At 28.4% G+C, this 25593-nt stretch overlaps 1 protein-coding gene across 1 annotated transcript; it reads right to left on the bottom strand.

Moving 5' to 3' along the window:
- Positions 1–3531: 3531 nt before the first annotated feature.
- LOC129989842 (techylectin-5A-like) lies at positions 3532–17452 on the bottom strand. The gene is made up of 6 exons (XM_056098104.1): positions 17349–17452; positions 13525–13691; positions 11222–11376; positions 9855–9960; positions 6266–6430; positions 3532–3863 (listed from the first exon to the last, which is right to left on the bottom strand). The coding sequence occupies exons 2-6, from the start codon at positions 13688–13690 to the stop codon at positions 3610–3612; spliced, it is 846 nt and encodes a 281-aa protein (XP_055954079.1). The 5' UTR covers position 13691; positions 17349–17452; the 3' UTR covers positions 3532–3609.
- Between the last annotated feature and the right edge of the window lie 8141 nt (positions 17453–25593).

Below are 25593 nucleotides of genomic sequence, written 5' to 3'. Positions count from 1 at the left end.
TATTCAGTATATACATAAAGCTTTATTGTTGAATGATTCTATTCCCTGTATTTAGAAATTTAATAAACCTGATTGGTTTCAACAAAACAGGTTTTGCATTAATTGAAGTTTATACTCTCCCGTTTTAAATTAAGGATTTACTGTCAAGGAGCTGACAGAAAATTAAAAAAATCTGCAATATAGAATGGTACAATCAGTCTGCAATAGTATGAATTATATGACTATCAAAATTTGAAATTTCAAGATGTTTTGCTGAAGAAAACATTTAATTAAAAATTTTATATTGGCTAGTAACCTCGACGTAACACATGTGTTGATTACCAAAAGCAATAAATAATGTAAAAGTAATAAGTAAAAAAGATCAATGCAGCTGTATTTGCAAAGCTTTTAAATTCAGATTTTTCTTTTTAATGATTCGTTTACCCCACGGTTTGTCGATAACCGATTGCAAAATAGTAAGAGCTTTGAATCTAACCCGAAAAACTTAAAACTGAGATTTTTCAAAAATTGTAATTTATTTTAAAACAATACTTAATATTCTGTAGGAACTTGATTTGAAGGTATTCAAAAAATTCCAGTTGCAAATGGCTAATTATGAGTCTAAATAATCTGTATTATTTGAGTCATCTTTCCAGGCCAAATTTGTATCATGAATATTACAAAGAAATATTTTGACAATTATTTTTATTTGTTACAATCATAAGGCGTATCGACCAGTTATTTCAGCATTACTAAATAACTGGCCAATTAGCTTTGCCAATTAAATATTGTAAAACATATTTCATTACAGAATTTTAATCATGCAGATAAATACTGAAAATCGATATATTTGAAAGTGAAACATCGCATGAAATTCCCTAATTACACAATTATTTTTTGAATACTGAAGAAACAAAGTTATAACGTAGTGTTACTTATCGCAATTAAAGTTTTAAACGCGCATTTTAAAATAAATTGGCAATGTGTTGAAAGGGTTTTTTTAAAAAATTAAATCACTTGTACGTAATTTCGAGAAATAATTTCACAGTACTACGGAATAAAATAATTTGCGAAACATATTGCAATGAAAAAAATATTAGTCGAGGACTTTCAATTTATAAAAACTAGACTAGTATCAAAATAAACATGATAATAACTTATTCTTAACATAAATTTTATGTATTGTTTTATAAAATAATCGAAAAACCTCTAAAAAAAACAATCACATTTTCGCATTTTCATTCGATGTTATTGTCAATCTCTTCCTAAGCACTGAAAGAAAAAAGTTCTTAGAAATCGAGAGACTACGATACGCAACACCTGTCATTCACGCCATGAAATTTGCTGATCACTTCCCACCTGCAGCGCTGAACTGACCGCAAAAAGGGGAAAGCAATCCTTTTGACCAAACTGCGACATTTTTAAGGTTGAACCTGTTATTCCGGCCTACCGCTTTCGGTAAGGATAGCAATCTGAAAGCCACCGATAGGAGAGTTAAGTTTGTGTACCAAATTTTATCTATATAGCTCTCTTCTTTTAATTGTTATTGCGCGAACTCATATTCGAACAGACAAATTTACTCTTATTAGATTTTATTCAAACTTTTATAGAAGCATATTAATTTTGAGTAGACACCAAATCCCATACTTCATGTATTTTCTCGAAGTGTTTTAGAGTTTTCGTAGTTTACACAGACAAACACACGATTAAAAATTTCTTTTCTGAAGTCAGAATAGTCTGGAATATGGAGATTCCACAAAATGTCTTGTTCGAATTTTCTGACAATTGCAATACTATCTCCTTATATACAAGAAGGTCAAAAAACGCAATTTTATTTCTTATATATATATATAATGGCTATATAAATTTTTTGAAGTTATTAAATTATATTTGAAGGCACTTTGATTCCGTTTGGATATAAAATCCAGTATTCGTTACAAATTAAAAATATAACCAAGCATCTTAAGATTGCTTAGTTATATTGATAATAACGTCGTTTTAAAATAAATATTTTCTCGTATAGAACACAAAAAAACTTCAGAAAAATATTAATATATTTTCCGATATTAAATCTGTCCTACAATCATTCTTTATGACAAATCGGTACTTAAAAAAACATTCCAAGTTTTATTTTTTAAATCGAACGTTATTTAACTTTCCAATTTTCATTTCAAGATTTTTCTCTGATCAAGATTTTTTTTTTATTTTTACCTTTTTTGCAAAGTGCCAATGCGGTTATATCTTTCGGTTACTCTAAAAGACTCCACAGTTGTAAACAAAAAAATACCATACACATTTTACTTTTTAGCGTACGTAGTTAATTAATATTATAGAGTCCTACACGTTAGTTTATAAATTACAAATAAAACAGCTTTCCAAGATAAGTGTAAGTCGTTTTTTCTGTGAGAAAACCACATGAAACAAATTTCTGAGAATTTTATTCCTTGACTTTCGAATGTTTTTATGTAGGGATGACATATATGAAATAAAATGAAGATCGATTTTATCAGTTTAAATTGAAATCAACACAAATAAATTCCAAAAAAAAATTTAAGTCCATATATTCCTCGAAAAATATTTCAAACTGATTTTTACATTGACAAAGTTGATATGGTATTGAATACGGTGTTTAAATTTTGGAATTTCCGACTCTTTCATAAACTAATAACCATTATATTCGCGCCACTCAAAAAAAAAAACACTTAATTCTTATAACGCATTCCAACATCACTCTCATGGTGATCATCTCTTTTTCTTAGATATTTGATATTAATTCACTTATTACAAATGTCATATCTCGCATTCAGGTGAACTTTCTAAGCACTTTTATTTCTGAAAGTAATGGACTTACAACGGTAAATAAAGATCATAAAATCAATTGTGAGCATTTATAAAGAAATGGGAAATATATCATTATGTTTTTCTTCAAAAAATGATAAGCAAATAGTTTTGCTTTTTTTCATTTTTCATAATTTTGAAATTTAGTTAAATTTTGCATTACCAGAACGATTCAACATTTCCATACATCAATCTATACATTGCTTGAAAGGTGCAACTGCTGTAAAATTGACTTCTTCCTTTGCGTTTAATAACTATGACCACTTGAATCTTCCTTCCTAGTATTCTGTTCCTAAAATTCTCTTTAATCTCTACATAGAGGAAAGGGATGATGGTTTTTTATTTGATTCCAGAATGTTTTCGAGTTATAGTTCTCATTTCTTTCTTGATTTTTCCCTCAATAATAAAAGACCAAAGACAAAGAGACAGAAGGGCGGAATTTGGACAGATAGTAGCCTCTATCACTTAGCAAAGTTCCACTGCAATTTCCTTGAGGTTATTTTATTATAACGTTAAAAGCAAAAGTAGTTTCGAAAGAAGTGTTCTTCAAATAGAAGAAGAAATATAAGGAAGATTTTCTATTGGAAGGAAAACTATTGGTGTATACATTTACATCCGTGTAAAAAGATGATGGCTAAATATAGGAAAATATTCAAATTTGTAAAGAACTTTTGAAAGATTTGATTTAGAATTCAACAAAAAAAGACAAAAGACTCATTCTATATTTTTATATATTTTAAATAGCATTGCTGTTTTTACAAATTCATTTAAATTTTGAAAATATCAGTGACTTTAATGAAATTTCTTCGGTCGAAGTTTGATTTCAGTAGACTCGAAAGAGTTTCCAAATCCACCGTAAGTCATCCAGTTGATACCTTGATGTGTATGTATTTTGTCTGATTTGTAAAAGTTCAGTCCATTCAAGCTGCTGCTTGGGCTGTTGTTCAACCACCAACCTCCCGAACGAGGATTCCTGTGCTCTCGAGCTCGGTTTTCTTTGTCTATGGTGTAAAATGGCCATCCATCGTGATTTCCAATCGCATTACCTTTTAGAGAAAAAAAATCATTGTGGTTACATTTTCTCTATAAAGAAAAAATGTCGTGGTTAATGTTAGATTATTTGGAATTGCCGTGATTTCTAAAAATCTATAAAAAAATGAAATAAGTTTCATTTTAGATTATATGCTTATATAGTGTAACAATGAATTCGGCTATTTGGCAGAACTCAACATAACAGTCTATGAAAAAAAAAAAGATAGAAATAAGAATTGAAACACAGTACACAGTTCTTTGCTTTGCTAGCAATGTTTAAAATAGTCAGGGCTGTTTATTTTTTTTCATTTTTTTCATTTTTTTTTTCAATTTGAGTAATTGTGCCTAGAAATATTTGCGAAAATAAATAAATTAAGATAAAAAAAAAATAAAGAAGTGAAAGAAAGGAAATTTTGGGAATTAAATTAAGAAAAAAAATAGTTTTACATTTAATTTATACTCTATGATCTACATGGAGCAGATTGTCGCATATTTAAAAAATTGCGAACCTAATTTTATTTTCAAATTAAAGTTGGGAATTTCTATTAATTTCAATCAAATTATTGCAACAATAATTATTAAATACTCAATGTCATAATTTTTTGAAAAAAATTGTTTTTCTTATTTAAAATTATAGTATTTTCGGTTACTTTAGTCCTCTTAATATTAAAGGATATCCTGGATACAAAGGTGATCAGAAAGTTTGCTAGTCGTGAAGTTACTGTAACATTTATAATCAGTTCCTAATCACCATAATCTTCACACATCATCCTGTCGATGAATAGCAATATATGATTGCATATCGATAGTAAAATGCTATTTCCGCAGAATAAAATATGTTTCTTTTACTCATTAGTCAATTTATTTCAAAGCAACATTATTACTTATTACTCAAGAGCAAATGTCAGGAATTAGAAAGAGGCAAATTTATCAATTCTTTAGAAGTCAATTCAATTATAAACGCCATTTTTCTAACAATATATTTGGAAACTTACTTTTGAAGAATAGAACTCGAAGATTAAAAACAGTGACATCGTTGTGTTTGTAATATGCCTGGATTCAATTACACAAATACTTGAGATACTTAGCTAATATTTGGTATATTGTTTAGCTCTGCCTTATGGATTTTCAGGCTTAAGGCACAATTGTGGAATGGAACAGTCAATAATTTAAAAATGATTTTACTCGGCCTCGATTCAATTTAGGATATCTATACAAAAATTATTTTTTTTTTTTTTTGTGACAGAAGATAAAATGACAATAATTCTTACATTAAAAAAATTGACAAGGGACGAACGAAGAGTATACGATTCCAATATCTTATTCAGCCACAATTAAAAACCGTTAACATTTTGAATTCCTGAAGGCTGAGAATAGTTGCCTAGGAAGTAAATGGTTCGGTGAAATGGACTCGCCCCCTTTCAGAGCATTTAACATCAAAATGGGAGGAAGAAAGTCACTAAATGACTGATACTCTCCTCAAATAAACTTTAACATTTCTCTAAAAGAAAAAAAAAACAGCAGAGAAGACGATATAAAAATACTGTTAACGTTGTTAAAGCAAAATAAAATATAAAATGAATCCAAAAATTCAAATGTTCATATTCTCACCCTTTAAATCCAATTCTCACAAGTACACAAATTTTCAACTTATTATTTATAGAGATATAACTTTACTGCTTGTTTCATTTAGCAATGTATTGTTATCTTTTTGAAATTCTCATATTTATCAGTTTACTGTTATTGCAATTAAATTTCATTATATGGAATGCAGAGGAAATTTAAATCCGTCACGATCTAAATTTGCAATTGCTGATTCATAATGTAATACAGATTCATCTTCCTTTAAAAGTGTTTCAATGTTTCTTAAAAATTATATATATTTGAATACCATTTCTTTGACTTAATTAGACTTAATGAATATTAACTTTGGAATTTCTTTAGACTTCCTATCACATTTTCAAGAAATTTGAAAATATTACTTTCGTATTTCATAAAGAGTAAATAATATAGCATTATATATAATATCAAATAAATATAATAACACAAACTTAACAAAAACACACAAAAAAAGATTGCTGCCATCAGTAATGAAAGCAATCTGTAATATGCATCCTTATGAATAATGTTTTCCAAAAACGCAGCGATTAGATATTGATATTACGATGATGAAGCGGTGTCATTGTTTTAATTTTTATATAATTACTTATACATCAAGAAGACATTGAAAGATTTCTCTCAATGCCGCACAGTTTTAAGGTATCAGTGTTGACTGATCAGGGTATTTTTTTCAAGAAAACTTTTTTTTTATTTTTGTCTGAGCAAGAATCGAACGAAGGCATATAAGATCATCATCATGTCCCCTTCACTATACGTTCTTCACATTATCAAAAAAGATAAAATATCATTCACTTACCAGCGGTTCCACTGTAGTCTGAGAGGTGTAATTTGTAATTTGCATCTTCGGTTTCAATCCAAAAGTTTTCATATAGAGCAAATGCAGAATTTCCGTTTACGTGTTTCATTTCGAATCGCACTGCATACCGGCCCTGATTAGTGATGGAATAGATCTTGTCGTTTCCTGAAATATTTCAGGAGACTTTACATTCTTCTATAAATTCCCATATGAAACAATAATATGCAACACTAAAGTATTCAATTTCTTTTTTAATATCTCTTTATTAAAAGAGAAGTCACTGCTTTTTATATACACTGGTAATGTTTTATTTAGTTAAGAATTAATTTCTAACTAAAATTCAAAAATATTTTTTTAATCTAGATTAGATTAAATGCCCTTATTTAATGGATCTTTTCGATAAGAATATTATACCATGCGAAAATTGAATCTTTCTGCAATTTACATTATATTTCAGCTAAACCTTAAAAATAAACTAGATCATAAAGCAAACTTCGTTTAGTCATAACATCCTTTCAAGTACAATATTTTTGATTTAAAATTACTTTTGTTTAAAATATCATAATATACAAATTCCTTTCATAATCTAAGACTTTTTTAATAAAATTGGAATATCTATTTAAGTAAACGATTGTAATAAACTATTGATGATTAGTTTTATACATAATTTATTGATATTAGTTAGATTACTACTGCAAATCTTGTGAAACAATATTGAAACATAGGAAAAATTGCCTTCGTTTGAGTTTGGCCAGTAGACTTATACTTACTAAACAGGTTAAATCTCTATTTTCTAATCGATAAAATCAGCGTACAGATATAAAATGTCTGATTGAGTACTATCACGAATATATTTCTTTCAGAATGATTTCTCTTAATTTATGTAAGAATTTGGAACAAACAGACTATTAATTTTAAGCTTGTAAAACTTGGCTGAAGATCTGGGGAAGATATTTCATAAAGAGATGAAGTACAGTAAATGAGATGAGTTGAGCAGTGGTATAGATGAAAACATAATGAGAAAATTTAATAAGACTATTTAAATATTAAGCACTCTCGATATATTAATTTAGTTGTGCATAGAGATATTTTCCATACTAGCAAGTGTATTTAGTGTAATTTCTGATATATAATTTGTGTGTTAGGCAATTTCGAACAGGAATTTTCTAGATATTTGTTTGATGTATTCTTCTATCGTGGCGATTTGGAGATGAGAGATGATTCCTATTTCCTGACGTATCAAAGTGAGTACGAAATAATCTTTTATTTTGAAGAGCTTGAATCTTTTTGCAATGAGTTTCTGCTGTGATTTTCCATAATTGTACAACGTAAGGATAGGATGGCACGAAGAATTTGCTGAAGAGTTATCACTGCTCTTCGCTTGTTATTAAGTGAAATGGCAGAATGTCTGCCGATAAGCAAAATCATGAGATGTACATTGTTCCAGAACTTCATTTTATAGTATTTAAAATGGGAACTAAATGATACGTCACCATCAACAAAATGCTCAAGATATTTAACAAGATTTTCTCAGGTAAGATTGTAATCAAAGAATGTGATGTATTTAAATTCTTTTGCTCAGTTCTCTTTTCTGAAAACAATTACTTTTTTTTTTAAAGTATTAAAGAGCCTTCCATGTGTATCATGGAGAACGTAGTTAATAAAAGTTAAAAATATTTTAAAAATACTAGTAGATAAATTTAAAGTGTAAAAAAATGTAATATATTAGTCAATTTATTATCAGTTGAATTTTTAATTAATTTTATCAATGTTACAGTGTTTTCTACTTATCTTATGTATAAAGTTCCCAGAATTAGTTTAAATTTGAAACAATTGTTTAGAAAGAAATGTGGATCACAATTACATCTATAGCTACAATAATCTATATTAATAAAAATGTTGAATATCATTATTAACAAAACATTTTTAAAATAATAACACTTTATATTTGCTAAAGATTTATTTTTCTTTATCGTCCAATGTTTATCAGATTACGTTACATTTTTCAAGATAATAAATTAGCTAATCGGACTTTTAAGACATACATATTTTTTTAATTTATATTTTTTAGATGATAAAGCTTTCAAATGAATGAATACTGCCACTAGAGGAAAAACTGGAATTTAGAAAGATACACATTACAAGTTAATTTTTTTAAGGCTATGCCTCTTAAGGTAACAAGATATTGCCGGCATCAAAGTATACTCTTTCCATCATCTCTTTCGTAAAGACAACAAACTATTTAAATACTTTATTAATATTCTGTAATATAAGTTCCCATTTTGTACATATTAAAGTAGCTTGATTAAAACTTTAGATCGTGTATGTAGTAATTTTCAAACGACAAGTACTACGAATGTTTCTCATTTGAATATATTGTTGCTACAGATATTATTAATTTGTATTATGTGTGTATATTTCTAATAATAGTCAAGTATGGGTTCCAAATGTTTCTGTTGGTTTTTCAGTTAAAGTTAAAAGTTTTGTGCTAATGGATCTGCTTGGGTGAAATATATTTTTGAAAACATAGAACAGCCTTACAGCAATTGATTTTTTTTTCATAGTATTTCTGAATTCAATTGCCTATGAAAAACAATTTCTACGTTAACTTTGAAAGATAATATCTGCATATTTAAGTCTCTTTCTCTGTTTCTTTATTATTTAAATTAATATTTCAAATGTAATGTTTGTCTGAATACTTTTAGGTGTCGTCTTACATAACTTTTAGAATTTGTATCTATTTGAGCGAAAATTTGGCAAAATTATTGAAGAAAATATTTTGGAGAATTGTATTTTGTGGAAAAAAAGTTATTAAACATTTTATTTGTTAAAAGGAATAAATGAATAAAATATGAATGTGTAGATATAAGAAATGGTTTGGAAGGAAATAAAAAAGTTAAAATGTATAATGTTTACTTAAAAAATTTCATATTCAGGAAAGTAGTGAATTATTTTTCAGAATTTTTTTCCTATTAGAGTCGACACTACTAAGGGAGCAGGCTGAAGAAAAATCTCTTTATTACCTGAAGAAATTTAATAATTCTTTATTTAAAAAATTAATTTATTGAATACTATGTATTCGAACTATTTAATCATTTTAATACTATGTTTATCTGAATACTGCTTGGTGTCGTCTTACATAACTTTTAGAATTTGGATCCCCTTGAGCAAAAATTTGGCAGAATTATTGAAGAAAATATTTTGGAGAATTTTATTTTGTGGAAAAAAAATTATTAAACATTTTATTTGTTAAAATGAATTAATGAATAAAATATGAATGTGTAGATATAAGAAATGGCTTGGAAGAATACAAAAAAGTTAAAATGCATAATGTTTACTTAAAAAATTTCAAATTCAGATATGTAGTGAATTATTTTTCAGTATTTTTTTTTTCCTATTAGAGTCGTCACTACCAAGGGAGCAGGCTGAAGTAAATCTCTTTATTACCTGAAGAAATTCTTTATTTAAAAAATTAATTTATTGATTATTATGTATTCGAAATATTTACTCATTTTTATACTATGTATTCGAAAAAGATCTATGGCCAATATCAATATTGATATTATTATAAATATATTTTAATACATACCAAGCCAAAATTCTTTTTTTAAATTTCCAAATCCCTCTTTGAATTCTTTCCATTTTTTCACAAAGTAATCTTCACCATTGCCGTATTGACCTCTTCTCTGAATCACCTACACATTGAAAATAGAATTTTAATTAACGCATTGTTTTTAAATCCACTGAACAAAAGCAAACAACAATCTATAAATTTATCACATACACGGTGCCAGGATTTTTTTTTGTTTGTTTGTTTGTTTTGATTTTATAATGTCTTATCAGCGGTTGCATAGATTTTTATTCCTTTGCAGATGGCTTTTAATGTTAATGGAGATTTTTTTGTACGAATTAAGAAGCTTGTTCATAAATAGTGTTATTGTTTAATCTGAGGACATCACGTCCGTTTAAGAAAAAGCCACAGAGAAGTTGCTACCAAGAGAGATGAATTGTAAAAAATAGCATTTTCTAATTTTAAAAAAAATTGAATATTTTTAACATTGGTAACCTCCATACTAATTCTTCAATTTTATATTTTCACTTAAAAAAATTTCAAGGCATATTTAAATAAGTGATAAGTTTAAAAATCGTTCAATATATTTATTAAATGAAGATGACGTAGATTCCTATTGTTTGATTTAGTTCAATAAGTTGGTGGCAATTGTTATTCGGGTAGCGGCGTACCGACTGGGGAAGAAGCAACTAACTTAGAACTTTTAGATATTATTAACTTAGTAATTGTTCGATATAGATATTATTTATTTTGAGGTATATTTCTCAGTGCTGATTCAATTTGAAAATACCGATCTGAAAGACCACCATCGGTCTGTATGAGATCGCCTTTAGTATTAAACTTCTGACCACCTGAGTAACCTCTTCGTAAGTACAAGCAGATGATAATCTAAGATTGTCAAGTCCTGTCTGTATGGTGGGTGCTTTTAGAATTCTCCCCGCACAAGTCCTTATTTATACAGATCTGCAAAGACTCGAATAGAAGGTTTTGAAGCTTCCGCTTAATAACCCTAATTTGGTACCTTGAGATCCCCCGAACTGACTCTCATTGTTTCTTTTCGTGTGTGCATGAAACCTTCAACACAGAATGCAACCAACCTTAATAATGAATTTTGATTATCCTTAAATTGCAACATATCGGAAAAAGATAAAGGAGATTGTTGAAATGTATAAGACATTGCTTTGCAACAATTGCAAATTTTCTTAACTATTTAATGAAGTTTGACGCAAAATACGCCACCTCACGAAAATATATGAGAAAGTCGAGGAAAGATAAGAGCATTTTTCTCCACCCTTCCTCATTTATACTTTTCAAACTGACCAGTGATTGTTCAATTTTAGGTGCAAAGACATGAAGAAGTGTTAACATTTCGGAATCTATCTTACTATCCATCCTCCTCCGTCAGTGGTCATGTCACAATAAACATCTATGGACTTGCAATCGCTCAGCCTGCTTCTCGGATAGATGGTGTATACTCCACTCTCAGTAATGCCGTTTTCCCTGAGTTCTGCACAATCCATCGGCCTCTCGTGTTTGGGACCTAGTGATAAATTTTATTATTGTACCTTTAGCATTTTTTTTAAATTGTCGCATAAAATTGCAGCACCTAGTAATTTCATGCAGAAACTATTATATTCCTAAAGTTTTATAAATATCTCAATATTTTATTTTAAAAATTTTGATAAAGAATAGTGTCTAATAATTAACAGAATGAAAGCTTCTAATCGTGTAAGATATAATTTGGTACTCAATTTAGCATGAGTGAACAAATATGTGTTAAGTAGGAAAATTCTATTAATTTAAATGTTTTTTGTAAGTATATATACCATATGTTTAACACAGTGTCAATAGTATTCAACCTTTACAATTGTAACAAATAATTTTCTCTACAGGGAACCTTAAAGGTCAAGTTTATGGAAATTATAGTTCTATTTGTTAATAAGCAAAAAAAAAAAAAAAAGATGAAATCGCTTCCTGTCTTTTTGGTTTAGATCTTTCTAAGTCTGAAAAATAGTTTAAGATAATTCGAACTTCTAGGCCGAAACAGCGTAACATGATAATATATTAGGACTAATGCTTCATACTTTTAGTTAAAAAAAAATAGTCTTTATTTCACCATTGATAATCGAAAACAAATTCGGTTTTCTTTGTTTCCGCGCACAGCTCCTCGCGAAAACGTATATATAACTTTTTTTTAATGCCGTTACTAGCATTTAGAAATAGTTTGCCGAAATGCAAACATCGTCATCATCCAAACTTTTTGGTTACATTTCTTGAGAACTTTTGTATCAGAATGCACGTAGTTACTCATACACATTACAAAAAAACGAATTGCTATCAGAATTCTGCATGGATATTCTGGACATAATTTTTCGACTAAACAACTTAATATATATATCTCTCTCCATATGTACATAAAAAATCATTTGAAACTTCAACAAATTAGATAGATGAAATTCAATAACCCCTCAAATTTATGTATCTGAACTTCGAACATTCATCCACTCATGAAAATGTATTTTCCTTGTTGATGTCTCGTCATTTTGCTCTCAAAACAAAAAAATGCAGCAAATTTGGAAAGATAACTTTAGCATCAGCAACCTTACTGTAATAGTGTGAAAATTTTATGATACATTTTAGATGCTGTATTTATTATACACTTTGCTCATTACATCCATGAGAAAATTGAAAAAGTTTTAGGCTAAATATTGACATTTAGCGGAATGAACTAACCTGCACAGTGAAAATATTAAATGTACAATTATTTGTTTATATGTTCCTATATGTAGAAGAATAGCGTTTGTCTAATGGAAAATAAAAATAGTAAAATCTTATTATATTTTCTTCATTGCCACTTACTTTAAAAAGTAATAAGTACTTTAATTCGAGATTAATTATTAATTTATTAATTTTAAATACCCATAGAAAATAAAGATAATCATAATAAAGAAATACAGGATTAAAATTTGATTTGAAAGTATCATATTAAAATAAATATGCATTTCAATATTATTTCTATTTTCTGATTCTTTTATATTTAACAAAGATAATTTAAGAAAAGAGTTTTTCATAAAACAAATATTTCTATTCTTTATATTGAGTACACAAACACGAGTACTCATTAGCTAAAGGACGCAGCTTTTAGAAATTATATATATATATATATATATATATATATATATATATATATATATATATATATATTAGTGTATAATAGAATAAAAAAATTATTGGAGTTATTTTTACATATTATTAAAATATAAAAATATCATTGATATAGGATAATTTTATTATATTTTTGTTGTTGTTTTAGAAACTGAATATAAATAGAAGCTACTTGCACGAATTAACTAAAGCCAAAGTCAATTCTGAAAATATTAAACGAATTTATCATTATATTTTACAGAGAAAAAAATAATTGAAAACTGCATCAAACTTGTAAATAAGTCAAAAATGAATTGCAGAACTTAACAAAGATGAAACAAGTACATTTAAATAAGGGCTAAAAAAATATGATTAAATATTCGATTTTCTTACTGACTAATATAGCAGAATTCTGAAAATACATAATAAAAAAATTTACTATCACATTGAACACTTAAGAGGACAAAATTCATAAATTGCAGCAAATTAGTGAGTGAAAATTGATTGCATATTTTTATAAAGATGAAATAAATACACTTCGTACATTTGGGACAATTTCCTTGTTGGATTTCTGGCCTCGAATCATTATTGGACTTCCGGTGTTGGAAGATCACAAGTGGCTTTGAAGTTTCAGATTTTATTACTGCCGCTGAGCAAATATCCATAAATATCAGCAACAAAACCGCTGAACAGCAGAAAAATTCCTTCATTCTATATAAGTAAAAAATATGTCTTAAAAAAGATAGTAATGTAATCTATAGCAAATAAAAGTATGTCATTATTTGAAAAAAAGCGGTAGCTTTATTGCATTATCTTTAGTAAATCACCAGTATCCCTTCATTCCGCATAAAATTATGAACCTTAGGCCATAAATAGATACAGAGATTTTTATTCTTAGAACCCCACATAAGAGTCTTGTGCTTTGGAACATAATAAAGAACATGTAATTTTTTCCCGTTCGATTATAATAAAAATGTGGTGCAATGTACAATTAAATATACAAGATCACAAACCAGTTTTCATTTATTTAAGTCATTGCTTTTTTGAGTCATCGCGTTTACTTTCATGTGAAGGTCATCCAAATGCCGAAAGAAGTTCAAAATTTGACATGAATCTGCATTTTAGATTCGAAAACTCTGCATTTAGTTTTATTCAAGCCACTGCGTTTTTGCGTTAATGCACTTCCATGCATGAGCACGCAGAGACCAACAGACAGTTGACAGATTTGATTCAAAATTTGATGCAATCCACACTTTATACGCCAAATATCTGTATACAAAATGTTTTTTAATTAGCCTTTTTCTGTTGCTATTGTGTTCACATGTACTTCGATAGATTCTGACTTCCTACTACTGACTTACGGCTAGTTGTAAAAACACTTCCTCTCAATAGATTTAAAATTTAATTGAAATTTGCGAATATGTGTAAAAATTTCATATCATAGTTCATCTGTGTTGTTCAAAGCGTTTTTGAGCTACCGCGTTCGCAGACAGACATCATTCCAAAAATTTGATTTTCGAATTCGGAAATGCCTGAAATAAGAAAAATCATCAAAATCTTGAGTTCAATTGCAGTACATTGTCTTTCATATTTTTTGTACGAGAAAGCTCAAACATCGTTAAAAATTATTATTGTTTACTTTTTCGTACATAAAGTAAACAAAATCATGCAATCGTAAAAAAAAATTTGAACTCGAGATTTTGACGAATCCCCACATTTTAGAACTACTTGAATTTTTTGTAATTAAAAATGTCTGTCTATGAATATTATCACTCACAAATACTTTTAGCGTTTGGTAAACGGTATCATTATATCCAAATTTGTAAATCTCTATCAAATTTTGAACGAGATCCATTCAAGGCAAGATTATTTGTTCCGTTGTCCATCATCGTAATTATAACACAAATAGAGTTACACGGATAAAATTTAGTAAACAGATTTAACATTTAAAATGTAGATTCTTATCCAATATTTTAACCGAATCCATCAAGAGGTTGACTGTCTGTCGAGTTCGGGTGGGTTGGGTGTTTCCCTTGGCAAAGACCCATGTGGGTAGCTCTTAGAAGATAATTTACCGGTCTCCATCATCTCCGCCAACGATGTGCTTCGTGCACGGTGTTGGGATGGAGTGCCGTAATGAATGTCTGTCGGGTTGTACTTTCACAAGCAGGTAAATACAGTTACTCAGAAATGCAAGAGTTAAACATATGAAATTTAATATGTAAATCCGTAACTACAATCGTAATTCAGTTTGGAATTTTGGTTTCAGTCAGTAAAACGGCATCCAAATTGCATATTCGGTTTTCTATATTCTGTGTATCAATCGCTTCCTGGCGACTATCGCCAAAGATCACACGCTAGTATTCCCTTTCTTACTTATTGCTCGCCAAAGGCATGCGGTTCATAATGCACAAATACATTATTAGATAGCTTACAAGGAATTTTGGGGAGACAAGTCATACTGATTTATGAATTAGTTTGAAATGAAAATAATTTTTTAAAAAATAACAGGATCTTATTAGTGTTTTGAGAGGCAGAAGGAATATGTTTTATCAGACATCCCGACTTAAAAACAGAATTATAAAGGTATTAGTCGCTGATAGATATATTCAAAACAAATTTAATTTTTATTTCATATATGACATATTCTTACTTTCTAACAAATATTTAAAAATTGTCATTCTTGAAATATTCGGCACGATCGCGGGACAGATTGGTTTAGTAGCAAGTTTTTGGTTGCAGGGCTGTAAATGTTTCATGTTCTAAATCCGATTACTCTAAAAAAACCATTATGTATGAACTTAGGTTAATGGAAAATCCTTCTGAACCAAATTCTCTTCTTCTGGTGTGGTGTGGACCTTTCGAAAGGTGTTGGCGTTCATAGGTTCGCAACATCATTTGAGCATTCAATTTACTGGGCCTTCCTTAGAATAGCCCTATTGGTTGCTTTAAAAGTTGAAGTAAAAATCACCAAACTCAATACGGTCGAATTTGGAATTTGTTGAAGAATTTGTTTTGCCAAATATATCTTTGACGACAAAAAAATTCTTTTAATTCTTTGGTTCACAAATGTAAGTATGTCTCTTTAAGCAATTTTTATTTTTATATTATCTGCTATTTAGTTCTTAAAATATCATAATTATTGTTAAAAAGTATTATAAAATGTCAAAATTTATTTTTCGTCCAATCTTAGTAAATAAATTTTATTTAATACGGTTATTGGGTGGTTATCATATTAAATAAATTTTTGTTAAGTTTAAATAATTGATTGATAATTAAGTTCTGAAAATCTTAAAATATTGCCCTATTATGAGAAATTCAAAAACAATTAAGTAAGTTGAATGAAATGTGTTTCTCTTCTGATATTTCTTTGAAGACATGATTAAGGAGAGAAACAGAAAAACTACATTACTCATAATAGAAATATGGCAAAATTGGCTTATATCATACGAGTTATATATAAATCAGAAGGTTATATTTAAATAAACGTTCATGATTACCATAATAACAGCACTATTTCTTATTGAAATTAATTTATTGTATTAGTAACAACACTATTTCTAATTGAATTTCAATATTTTCTTATTGATATTAAAATATGTTAGCAATCATACAGATTGTCGCAAATTTTAGCATCATTGTTGAATTCGACAATCTAATCAAAAAGAAACACTTGACATATGCAATTTCCATCATTTTACCGATAGTAAAATAATGTACCTTTCTGTTGACTTTTTGCAGTTCTGAAGCTATAAGCATTAAAAAAAGCAATACATCGTATGGAAATTTAGAAAAAGAAAGTTTCCAAAAGTAATTGAAATTGACCTGAGAATTAACACTGAAATGTTAATGAAACAATTACAAACGAATCACGATAGCTTTCAGAAAAGTGTTTCGATTTTTTTTCATTGAGACGGATTAGGTGGTTTATCAATTCAAATATAAAACAAACAGTGGAAAGATGAGTGGTTTCTGATAATGTATCTATTAGATTGACATTAAATCATGTTAAACATCTGTTCTATCCTTATTTTATTTATTTTTTTGAAGTTGTCAGAAATATATCAGAAAGGAAATTCAGCAGCAATTTTCATCTCAAATTTCGAAAATTAATATTTTTTTACCGACTTTTGGACATCTCGTCTCTATAAATTGAACAATTCTTGAATAGAATAGCTAAAACTTGCTGTATATTCTAAACATTCTCAATTGTATTCTTCTAACTAAAACATGAATATAAGTTAAAAGCACTAAATTAAATGATGATTTTTAACTATTTTGTATTTACATGTGTCTCAGTTAGCCAGAAAAATTATTTTGCACTTACCTGAATTTTCAGGTTAATAAGAAAAATTATTTTTTACTTACATGAATTTTTCTCTTAGGCAGACGAATTAAATGTTACTGCAATACTCGAGAACAGTTTTCGTTTATAAAGCATGCTGAACAGGTGCGTGAGTTTAAGATTTTCTAATAGATAAGTATTCAAAATTTGTTTATCGTTTTTCAGTTCTAGACTATTTGAAGAAACAAAGAAATTAGAGGCACTGATAGCATACACGTGTGTGATCTTTTAGAGGTTTTTAAAGGCTAAAAGATCATACACGTGTATGTTTCAAAATTCCTCATCTCAGCAGATGCAATTGTTATCTCATTTTTTTTTCAAATTCAGCAAATTTAACTATTAATCTTTAAATGTAATTGTCTGCATTTTATCCCTTCACATCGCATTCTTAAGTCATAGGTGAAAAAGGGGTCATTGTAAGGGTTATCAATCTCATTCTGTTTCAAACGTTAAACAACTGTTCAGAAACATTAAAAGTAAACAGAATAATTTTTTTCTAGATTGAAAAATATTCTAAGCAATGCAGTTTATTTAGATTTCCTATGAAAAATAGAAATGTTTAACTGAAGATTATCCAAGTTCTCCCAAGCCTCTTTTCTTATTGGTAGAATTCCCTTATCTTTGCACAACTGTCAATGTTCTCGAGATGTGTTTGCAATGTTATTTGCAAGATCCAGATATCTTGTCGGATTTTCAGTGCTACATTCGTGAATTTTCCAACTGAAATAATATTTTTCACATTCTAAATTACTAAATAGAATAAAGTTTGTAAAGGTTTTAAAATCAAGCCTTGTATATAGAATTAATTTTTTATATCACAGATTTCAAACAAATTTGTCACAAACGGCAACAACCGGGTCTTTGCGTCATAAAACCGCACTTTTACCAATATTCCAGTTTGAAAAGAATTGATTATCTCCAGAAGCAAATGTAACAAACAGCAAAGTAACTGATTTTCTCCCTCATTGGATATAATTAGGGAAAATTTTAATTTCTCTGATGATATTTCCATTTTTTTCAGTGCATTACTATCGTTTAATTTTCTTTACTAAAAAAGAAGTAAGAGTAGAATACAAACTAGATAATTTATTTTTTTGGAACATAATATATTATTTTTTATTTTAAAGAATAACAAAAAATTTTCATGTGGCCATTATTTTTTTCCAAAAATGTTTCCACTGGAAGGCGAGTCTACTTCTTACAGGCTGAAAACACTTCCTCCAGAGATTTAAGTATTCCCGGTTCCCTTTTATGATACTAATAATTTCCTGTAAAACATTTTTCTACAGAAGGAGAGATATATATTATATATCTCTTGGAGTAAAAGGGCTTTCTAGAAGGAATTCACCATTGCCATTTTGTCGTTCACGGTTCCTAACTCTTCCAGTCAAGAGTTTATTCCGAAGTTGGAGGATATATATATATATCATTGAATGATATTATCTTCTCGAGCATTTTCGGTGTTGTTTCCTGCCTCGTGCCAGTTTTTATAAAATTACCATGTGTCGTCCTTGTCATCTGACCGCGGTTCACAATTACGAAGTCCGTCCGAGAATAGCCCTAGTGTTGCTTTAAACGGGACGTTAATATGACTAAACTATACTATAAAATTACCTAAAGCAGAAAATGTGTTATGCAGCTTCAAATGAATGAAAGTAATGTTTATTTGCAACTGCATTAGAAAAAAAATTTATATTCCGCATTTAAATGGAAGGAACTCTTCAGAATATTTTCATGGATTTCGCTTTCTTTTCAAAATTTTAAACTAAAGCTTCATTCCAATTAGTAAAATGTAATCTTCTAACTTGGTCTATTAGAAAACATCAAAGTAGTTAGCTAAATTAGTGAACCATTTAACTTGTAATTCTGAGTAAAGTTCTGATGCCGAATACAACACCTCAGCTTTATACTTGAAATTTATCATGAAATCATAAATTTATATATCATGAAATATCATGATATTTTAACATCCCACCTGAATGAGAAATTTTAACATGTACTTAATTTACATATGTGATGGTTCTAGAATCTGGGGCATTTCATCTGCAAACCGAGACCCAAATACTAAATCACCATGGTCCAAGATGAAAAATGGAATATTACTAGAATATTTGTTTGTGATTGTATAACAACAATAGAATAGATTTCAGTGAAAAGCATTGGTGTAAGTAGCATGCTAATTGCAAAGTATCGCTAGAAATTTGTAAAAAGCTTTGCCAAGCATTTATACTTTTAAATAGATTTTCCAAGATGAGTTTGATGCTGATAATAATTACAATGATGATTATTGTTACATCTGATTTCAGAAATGTTTCGATATATCAGGCCCTTTAAATCTACCCGATTTCATCTTTAATTCGGTGAATTACTCAAACAGATGATAAAATCCAGCAGCAAATGCTGTCACTTGTATTTTAAAATATTTATTTAATTGAGACGTAACATATTTTTATCAATTTACACTCAAAACACGATTACGTACAATGCTTATAAAATACAAATAGGCCCAGTAAGATGATGATACAATAATTTCGATCATAATCAGCTTGAGTTAGATATTCATACTAATACTGTTTCTATAATTAACCGAGAATAATTTATTCATGCCTATTTTCTTAAAAAATGTTAGGGACGAATAATCTAAATACTTTTTCTAAAATTAATTAAATTTATTAATTAAAATAAATAAATTTTTCTAAATTTACAAAATAAATTTAAATTTGAGAGAATAAATCTAAAAGTTTAGATTTGACGGAGATTTTCTTTAAAAATGTTAGTGACGAATAAGTAAATTTTCTTAAATCAGACGTAGCTGTTATTCAAATTTTAGTGAATAAATCTAAAATTTAAGATTTGACGCTGATAATGCATTTTTATTTTTGGAATAAAAAAACATATGTTTGGAAAACAGTTATAACCTTGTAACTACGAATAATGATTCATCTTAAAGAAATTAATTCATGCCGATCGAAAAATTTTCGTGATAAACATATGCATGCAACCATTTTTCCCTTCATGTTACAAATTCTTCTTTTTCCAGAGATCTATTTGAGAAACAAATAAAAAAAATGCTTTCAAAATTAATAAACAAATGTTCTTTTGCCTTTCCAATGATATACTGTTTTCCTGAAAAGCAACTATTACTAACTGTTAGCTCACATAGTGTGAAGACTAAAAACTTTCTGATGTGGAATCGATTGATTTTTACAATTTGTAAATAACTCAGCATAATCTACTTTTCCATGCACTTCTCTTTGTGTTCCAATCTTGAAATTTGGCTCATCTGTGTGTTTTGTTGCCAGTTTGGTGTTTAATATTCAGAAATTAATCATCTGGTAATCGAATAATTTTATCAAAATTTGATTCGATACTCTAGGTACCACTTCCTAATTGATTAGAAAAAAAAACTGGTATCAAAATTCCATAATATTTCAAATATCAAATCATAAATGAAAGGTTAAATGAAGGATTGATAAGTTTCTATTGGCTTCATTCAATTGTGAAATTGAGAAACATTTGGATTTCGACAGTCTGTATCTTATTATGAAAAAGGTTTTTTTTTTTTTTTTTTTTTTTTTTTTTTTTTTTCGATGTATAAACTCCTTCTGTGCTAATAAGTATACCACAAGGCTTACAAATGTAAGTCAGTACGCAATTGACAGTAGAATAAATTTCAAATATAAGGACGCAAGCACAAATGCAAAGAAAAAATAAAGAAAAATGGGGGAAAACAAGTAGATAAACACAAAAAAAGCAAAAATGAAACAAAATTGCTCGCATAGAAACAGAAACATACAGTAGATTATATAAAACAATTGAAGAAGCATGATCAAATAAAATACTCAAAATACAAATACAAAAAAATTGACTCTTAAAAAGTAATTAAAAGAAACATCATTGTATTTTGAATACTAAAAAAATTGTAAATTAATTTATGAACTTTTTTTTTATTTCAAATATCTAATTTTGAAAAGCTACAAAAAAGCAGAAAATAGAAAGTAATGATTAATGATACAAACAAAACTTACGTACAAAAAGACAATAATCTAATAATTCTACATAGTGTGTGGATGAAAATTCTTATCAAAAGATGAGAATATCACATTAGGCATGCTCTGTAACACAAATTTCATTAAATAACTGGAGCAGATTGTATTCGTATATCCTATATTTTCATGGCTGCACACAATACATTGACGAGAATATTAAATTGTTATTTTCTTTATTTATGAAGTGAAGTAAACATTTAAAATCTTCTTTCATGATGATAATATCAATTTGTTAAAATTTCTTTGAAACAGAACTAGCATAAAATTTATAGTTAACTACCCGCAATAATATCTACACGTATAGCTTCATTTCAAAGACATTGTTCTTATGCATTCCATCAACACTAAGATCGATAATCAAATTCCGCGAAATTTATAACACAGATTCGATAAGTATAGCTTTTCTGCAATTATTTAATAAAATATAGTTTTAATGAATGAATGATTTATTCCTTGGAGAACTAATGATTTATAAAGAATTTTTAATTATTCAATTTAGAAAGAAAGTGTGTATATTAGGCAAAGTTCTTATCTCGATTAAATGACTCCTCTGCCACGACTTTCTGTCTATATGAAATTTCACTCTATACGACTTTCAGAAAACTTCTAAATATTTCCTCTGATCATAATTCCAAAACTCAAAACTATTCCTCATCAATATGAAAATTGGAAAGTATTATCCTTACCCGCCTTAAACTTCGTAATCGTTTTGCATATTTCATCTACACAATCGTTGCTATTTTACTATAAGCATATAGAGTGTTTCAATACTTCTGATAATTACATTCCATAGCTTCAATACATAATTAGATCAGCACAGAAATACCATGCAATATATGTTCAGAAGTAAGTATATGAAACGCCAGTGGCAGCTTCAATACATTCGATAATCCATAGCTAGTTAAGCACAAAACTGCATGCAATATATGTTCAGAATTGAGTATATGAAACGCCAAAATGAGTTTTTCAACATCCTCTTCCTAGTTATTTTCTAACCTAATAAATAGATTTATTTAGATTGAATTCGGATCAACGAGTAATATATAATAGTGAAGGTAAAAATCTTAATCGTATTTCGTAGATTGAATATTCCGCTTTGGAGTGGAGACAGAAACTGGTGCGGTACAGAAAAAATTATTTTTCTATAATTCTCTTGCAGGTGATGGTAAGAAGGCAATTTAAAAATAAAATACGAATAATTTTCCTATCATATCTAAAATATTTTATTTTGAAAATTTTCTTAGAAACTAGGATGTGAATAGTGATTTTCCTACTCTATTGTCGACTGCTTTTTTACCTAAGCATTTCATACCTCATAGGAATTCTGTCATTAATTGCATTCTCTAGCTCTCTCTTTTGAACTCGACATAAAAAATTGCAGCTTAAAAAGTACTGATAAGGTGTAAGGAGCAAAAGTTTCTTTTTATTCTATCACTGAAAATCTTTTTCTTGTGCCATAAACTTTTAAGCAACTGCTGCTATCGAATATTTCCAGATTTAGAAACTGTTTTTTAAGATAAGAGCACAATTCGTCCCATTTCAATTGTCTTTCTGTTCCCAATAGTAACTGCGTTATTTAAAAATGAAAACATCAATCATTCCCATCCTCTTCACAGCCATTCCTCGCTAGTTCAAACCGAATACAAATTATTCCAGTTATCATCATAATATATCACGAGACAGATAAATCGAAAGTGTCCTCCCTCCAGAGCTTCCTAGATTGAGATACTAGCATACATTGTGTAACGATTTGTGTTTTTCTGTTTGTGTTATGTTACTTTCTAAAGTGCCTATTACAAGTTACAGTGCACCCTGCATTTATCCGTGTGTACACATGAGCTTTCAATAAATAAAAAGATATATAAACACTGACTCAAATTACAAACTCTATTTACACTTTCATGAAGAAGACAATTTCTTTGTTTCAAAGGAACTACATATCTGAATCTCCTCACCCCTCCCCCCCCCCGCATATTTTTTCTTAGAATATAATTTACTTTTTTTAATATTTTTTATTTTGTTATTTTATATTTAAGTGTATGCTTTCGGTGTTTTGATTATTTTTAAAAGTAGAAATATTCTTACAACAGTGACAAAAATGAATGAAGAATTAAATCAAACTAAATCAAAAGTTGTGTCTTTTGTTTAATTAGAAATTTCGTTTCGATTATATTTTTCTATTTAAAAAATATTAATTGTGTTTCATTAAACTTTTTAGCATGAAAACTTTAATAAAAACTTGTAATCTTTTAATTATCTAAAAATTTTGCAAATTTTATTCTTTATTCCAAAATAAATAATGGTAGTGCTTAATTTTAGAAACAGGAAACATTTTTAGACAATAAGTTTAATGAAACACAATCAAATCAGTACTTTTTATATTAACGAAACAAAATTGTAATGAATTACTAATTTCAGAAAATATACTTCTCTATAGTAATGCTTAAACAATCATGAAAAATATATCATTTAATTGTAATATAATAAAGCTCTCTTTTTCTCTCTCTCTGTGCGTGTATGTATGTGTGTGTGTGTGCTGGAGCTTTAGAGACCAGACTATTCGATCTAGAGCTACCAGATTTTGCACATGCATACCTTGTAAATCGAGAATGCACATCTCGGAGAAATTTTTTTTAAATTTTTAATCAGAATTTTAATTAATTAAAAATTAAGCGAAATTTTGACGTTTTCCCTCTGTTACTTCCAAAATTATTGCAGCACACAATTGATTTTTACATCATATTGAATATCAAAAAATAATCTTTTCAATGATACTCATGTTTTAACCAGAAAATTAAATTTCTGCTTTCAATGAAATTTTTAAAAATAATTTAATCATATTTTTCAGCAATTTATTTCGTATAAAATTTCAAGAAATAATAAATTGGAATAAAAAATCATGAAATCTGCTATCGCAAATTTCAAGTTACCATGTGAGAACATTTTTTTCGATGAATTGCTTAAAGCTAGAAAGCTATATTTGAAACTCAGAATCGAAACGGAGACATTTTGCGTTGAACGTTGACGGTTGTGATTCAGAATACAAATGGACTTGTTCTGTGTTTGAAGTTGAGTGTTGCTACATGAACTAAAACCATCTGCGCATGCGCATTAGATGACTCCATGGGGGATCCTCTATAGGATTAGTATGGTGAATTAGTATGGTTCACCATAGGATTACTATGGTGAAAACTCATTGCCTCTAATATATATAGTTTACGAGATATAACTAATCATCCTCTGCGCATGCGCAGAAGATGATTCCATGGGAGATCTACAGCCCCGTACGGGTGAAAATCTTCAATTATTCAAAACTCCGTAAAGAAAACAACATCATGTTCTCACATGATAATACAATTTAAGTTGCAAGTACTCATTGCTCGTTAATGCGAAAAAATTAAGTTTTACTAACGGTGTTGCCATCATATTGACAAAAGCTGAAATGAAAAAAATAATTTAACTATTGATTGATTGATTGAAATGGGGTGAGAATGGGATTTTTGGCGACAAAGGACTTAACCCCTAATGCCGAAAGAGTTCATTCAATAGATGTTAAAACACTTCAAAGATTGGAAAAGGAACTGAAAATATTGCTTATTAGAAACAGCTTTTTGAATAAACGTTTTGAATGAAGAACAAGAATAAAAATCAGTTTTAAGTTTTGCAAAATGATTTGAGCTATGATTTGCGTATTTGGAACAAAGCAAGATGATATATTCAATGTTAATTTCATGATTACAAACTTGGCAGAGTGGATAATTGTGTAGACCAAATCTATCCAACAGAGCTGGAGTTATAATCATAATTTAACTATCATTCCAAATTAAACATATAAAAATGTAATATTCAACACGTATCTGTATGAAATGAAATAAATATGAAACATGATATTTTTTTGGAAAAAGTAAATGCAAGGAAACGGTTTCTGTGATCTTGAACAATACCTGTATTACTAATTCAGTGAAACAGACTTATTTAAGGAAAATATGGTTTAATATGTACATCTTCTCTAATCGGAGCCCAACAGCTAACTTGTAAACTTTCAGTCATTGACATCCAACTGCTAACAAATGGTCTAAATGAAATAAATACTTATATATTGTGTAAATGGTGTCAATAAATGCTGATGAGTTACGAATTTCAAATTTTTATTTATATATCCTCTGCTCTGTGAATCATATTTAACCAAATATTCTTGAGACTCTAATATTTTACATAA

Source organism: Argiope bruennichi, chromosome 2 (assembly GCF_947563725.1).
Source record: "Argiope bruennichi chromosome 2, qqArgBrue1.1, whole genome shotgun sequence".
NCBI lineage: Eukaryota > Metazoa > Arthropoda > Arachnida > Araneae > Araneidae > Argiope > Argiope bruennichi.
The sequence above is the reverse complement of the archived record's forward strand: the minus strand, read 5'-3'. Positions and strand labels throughout refer to the sequence as shown.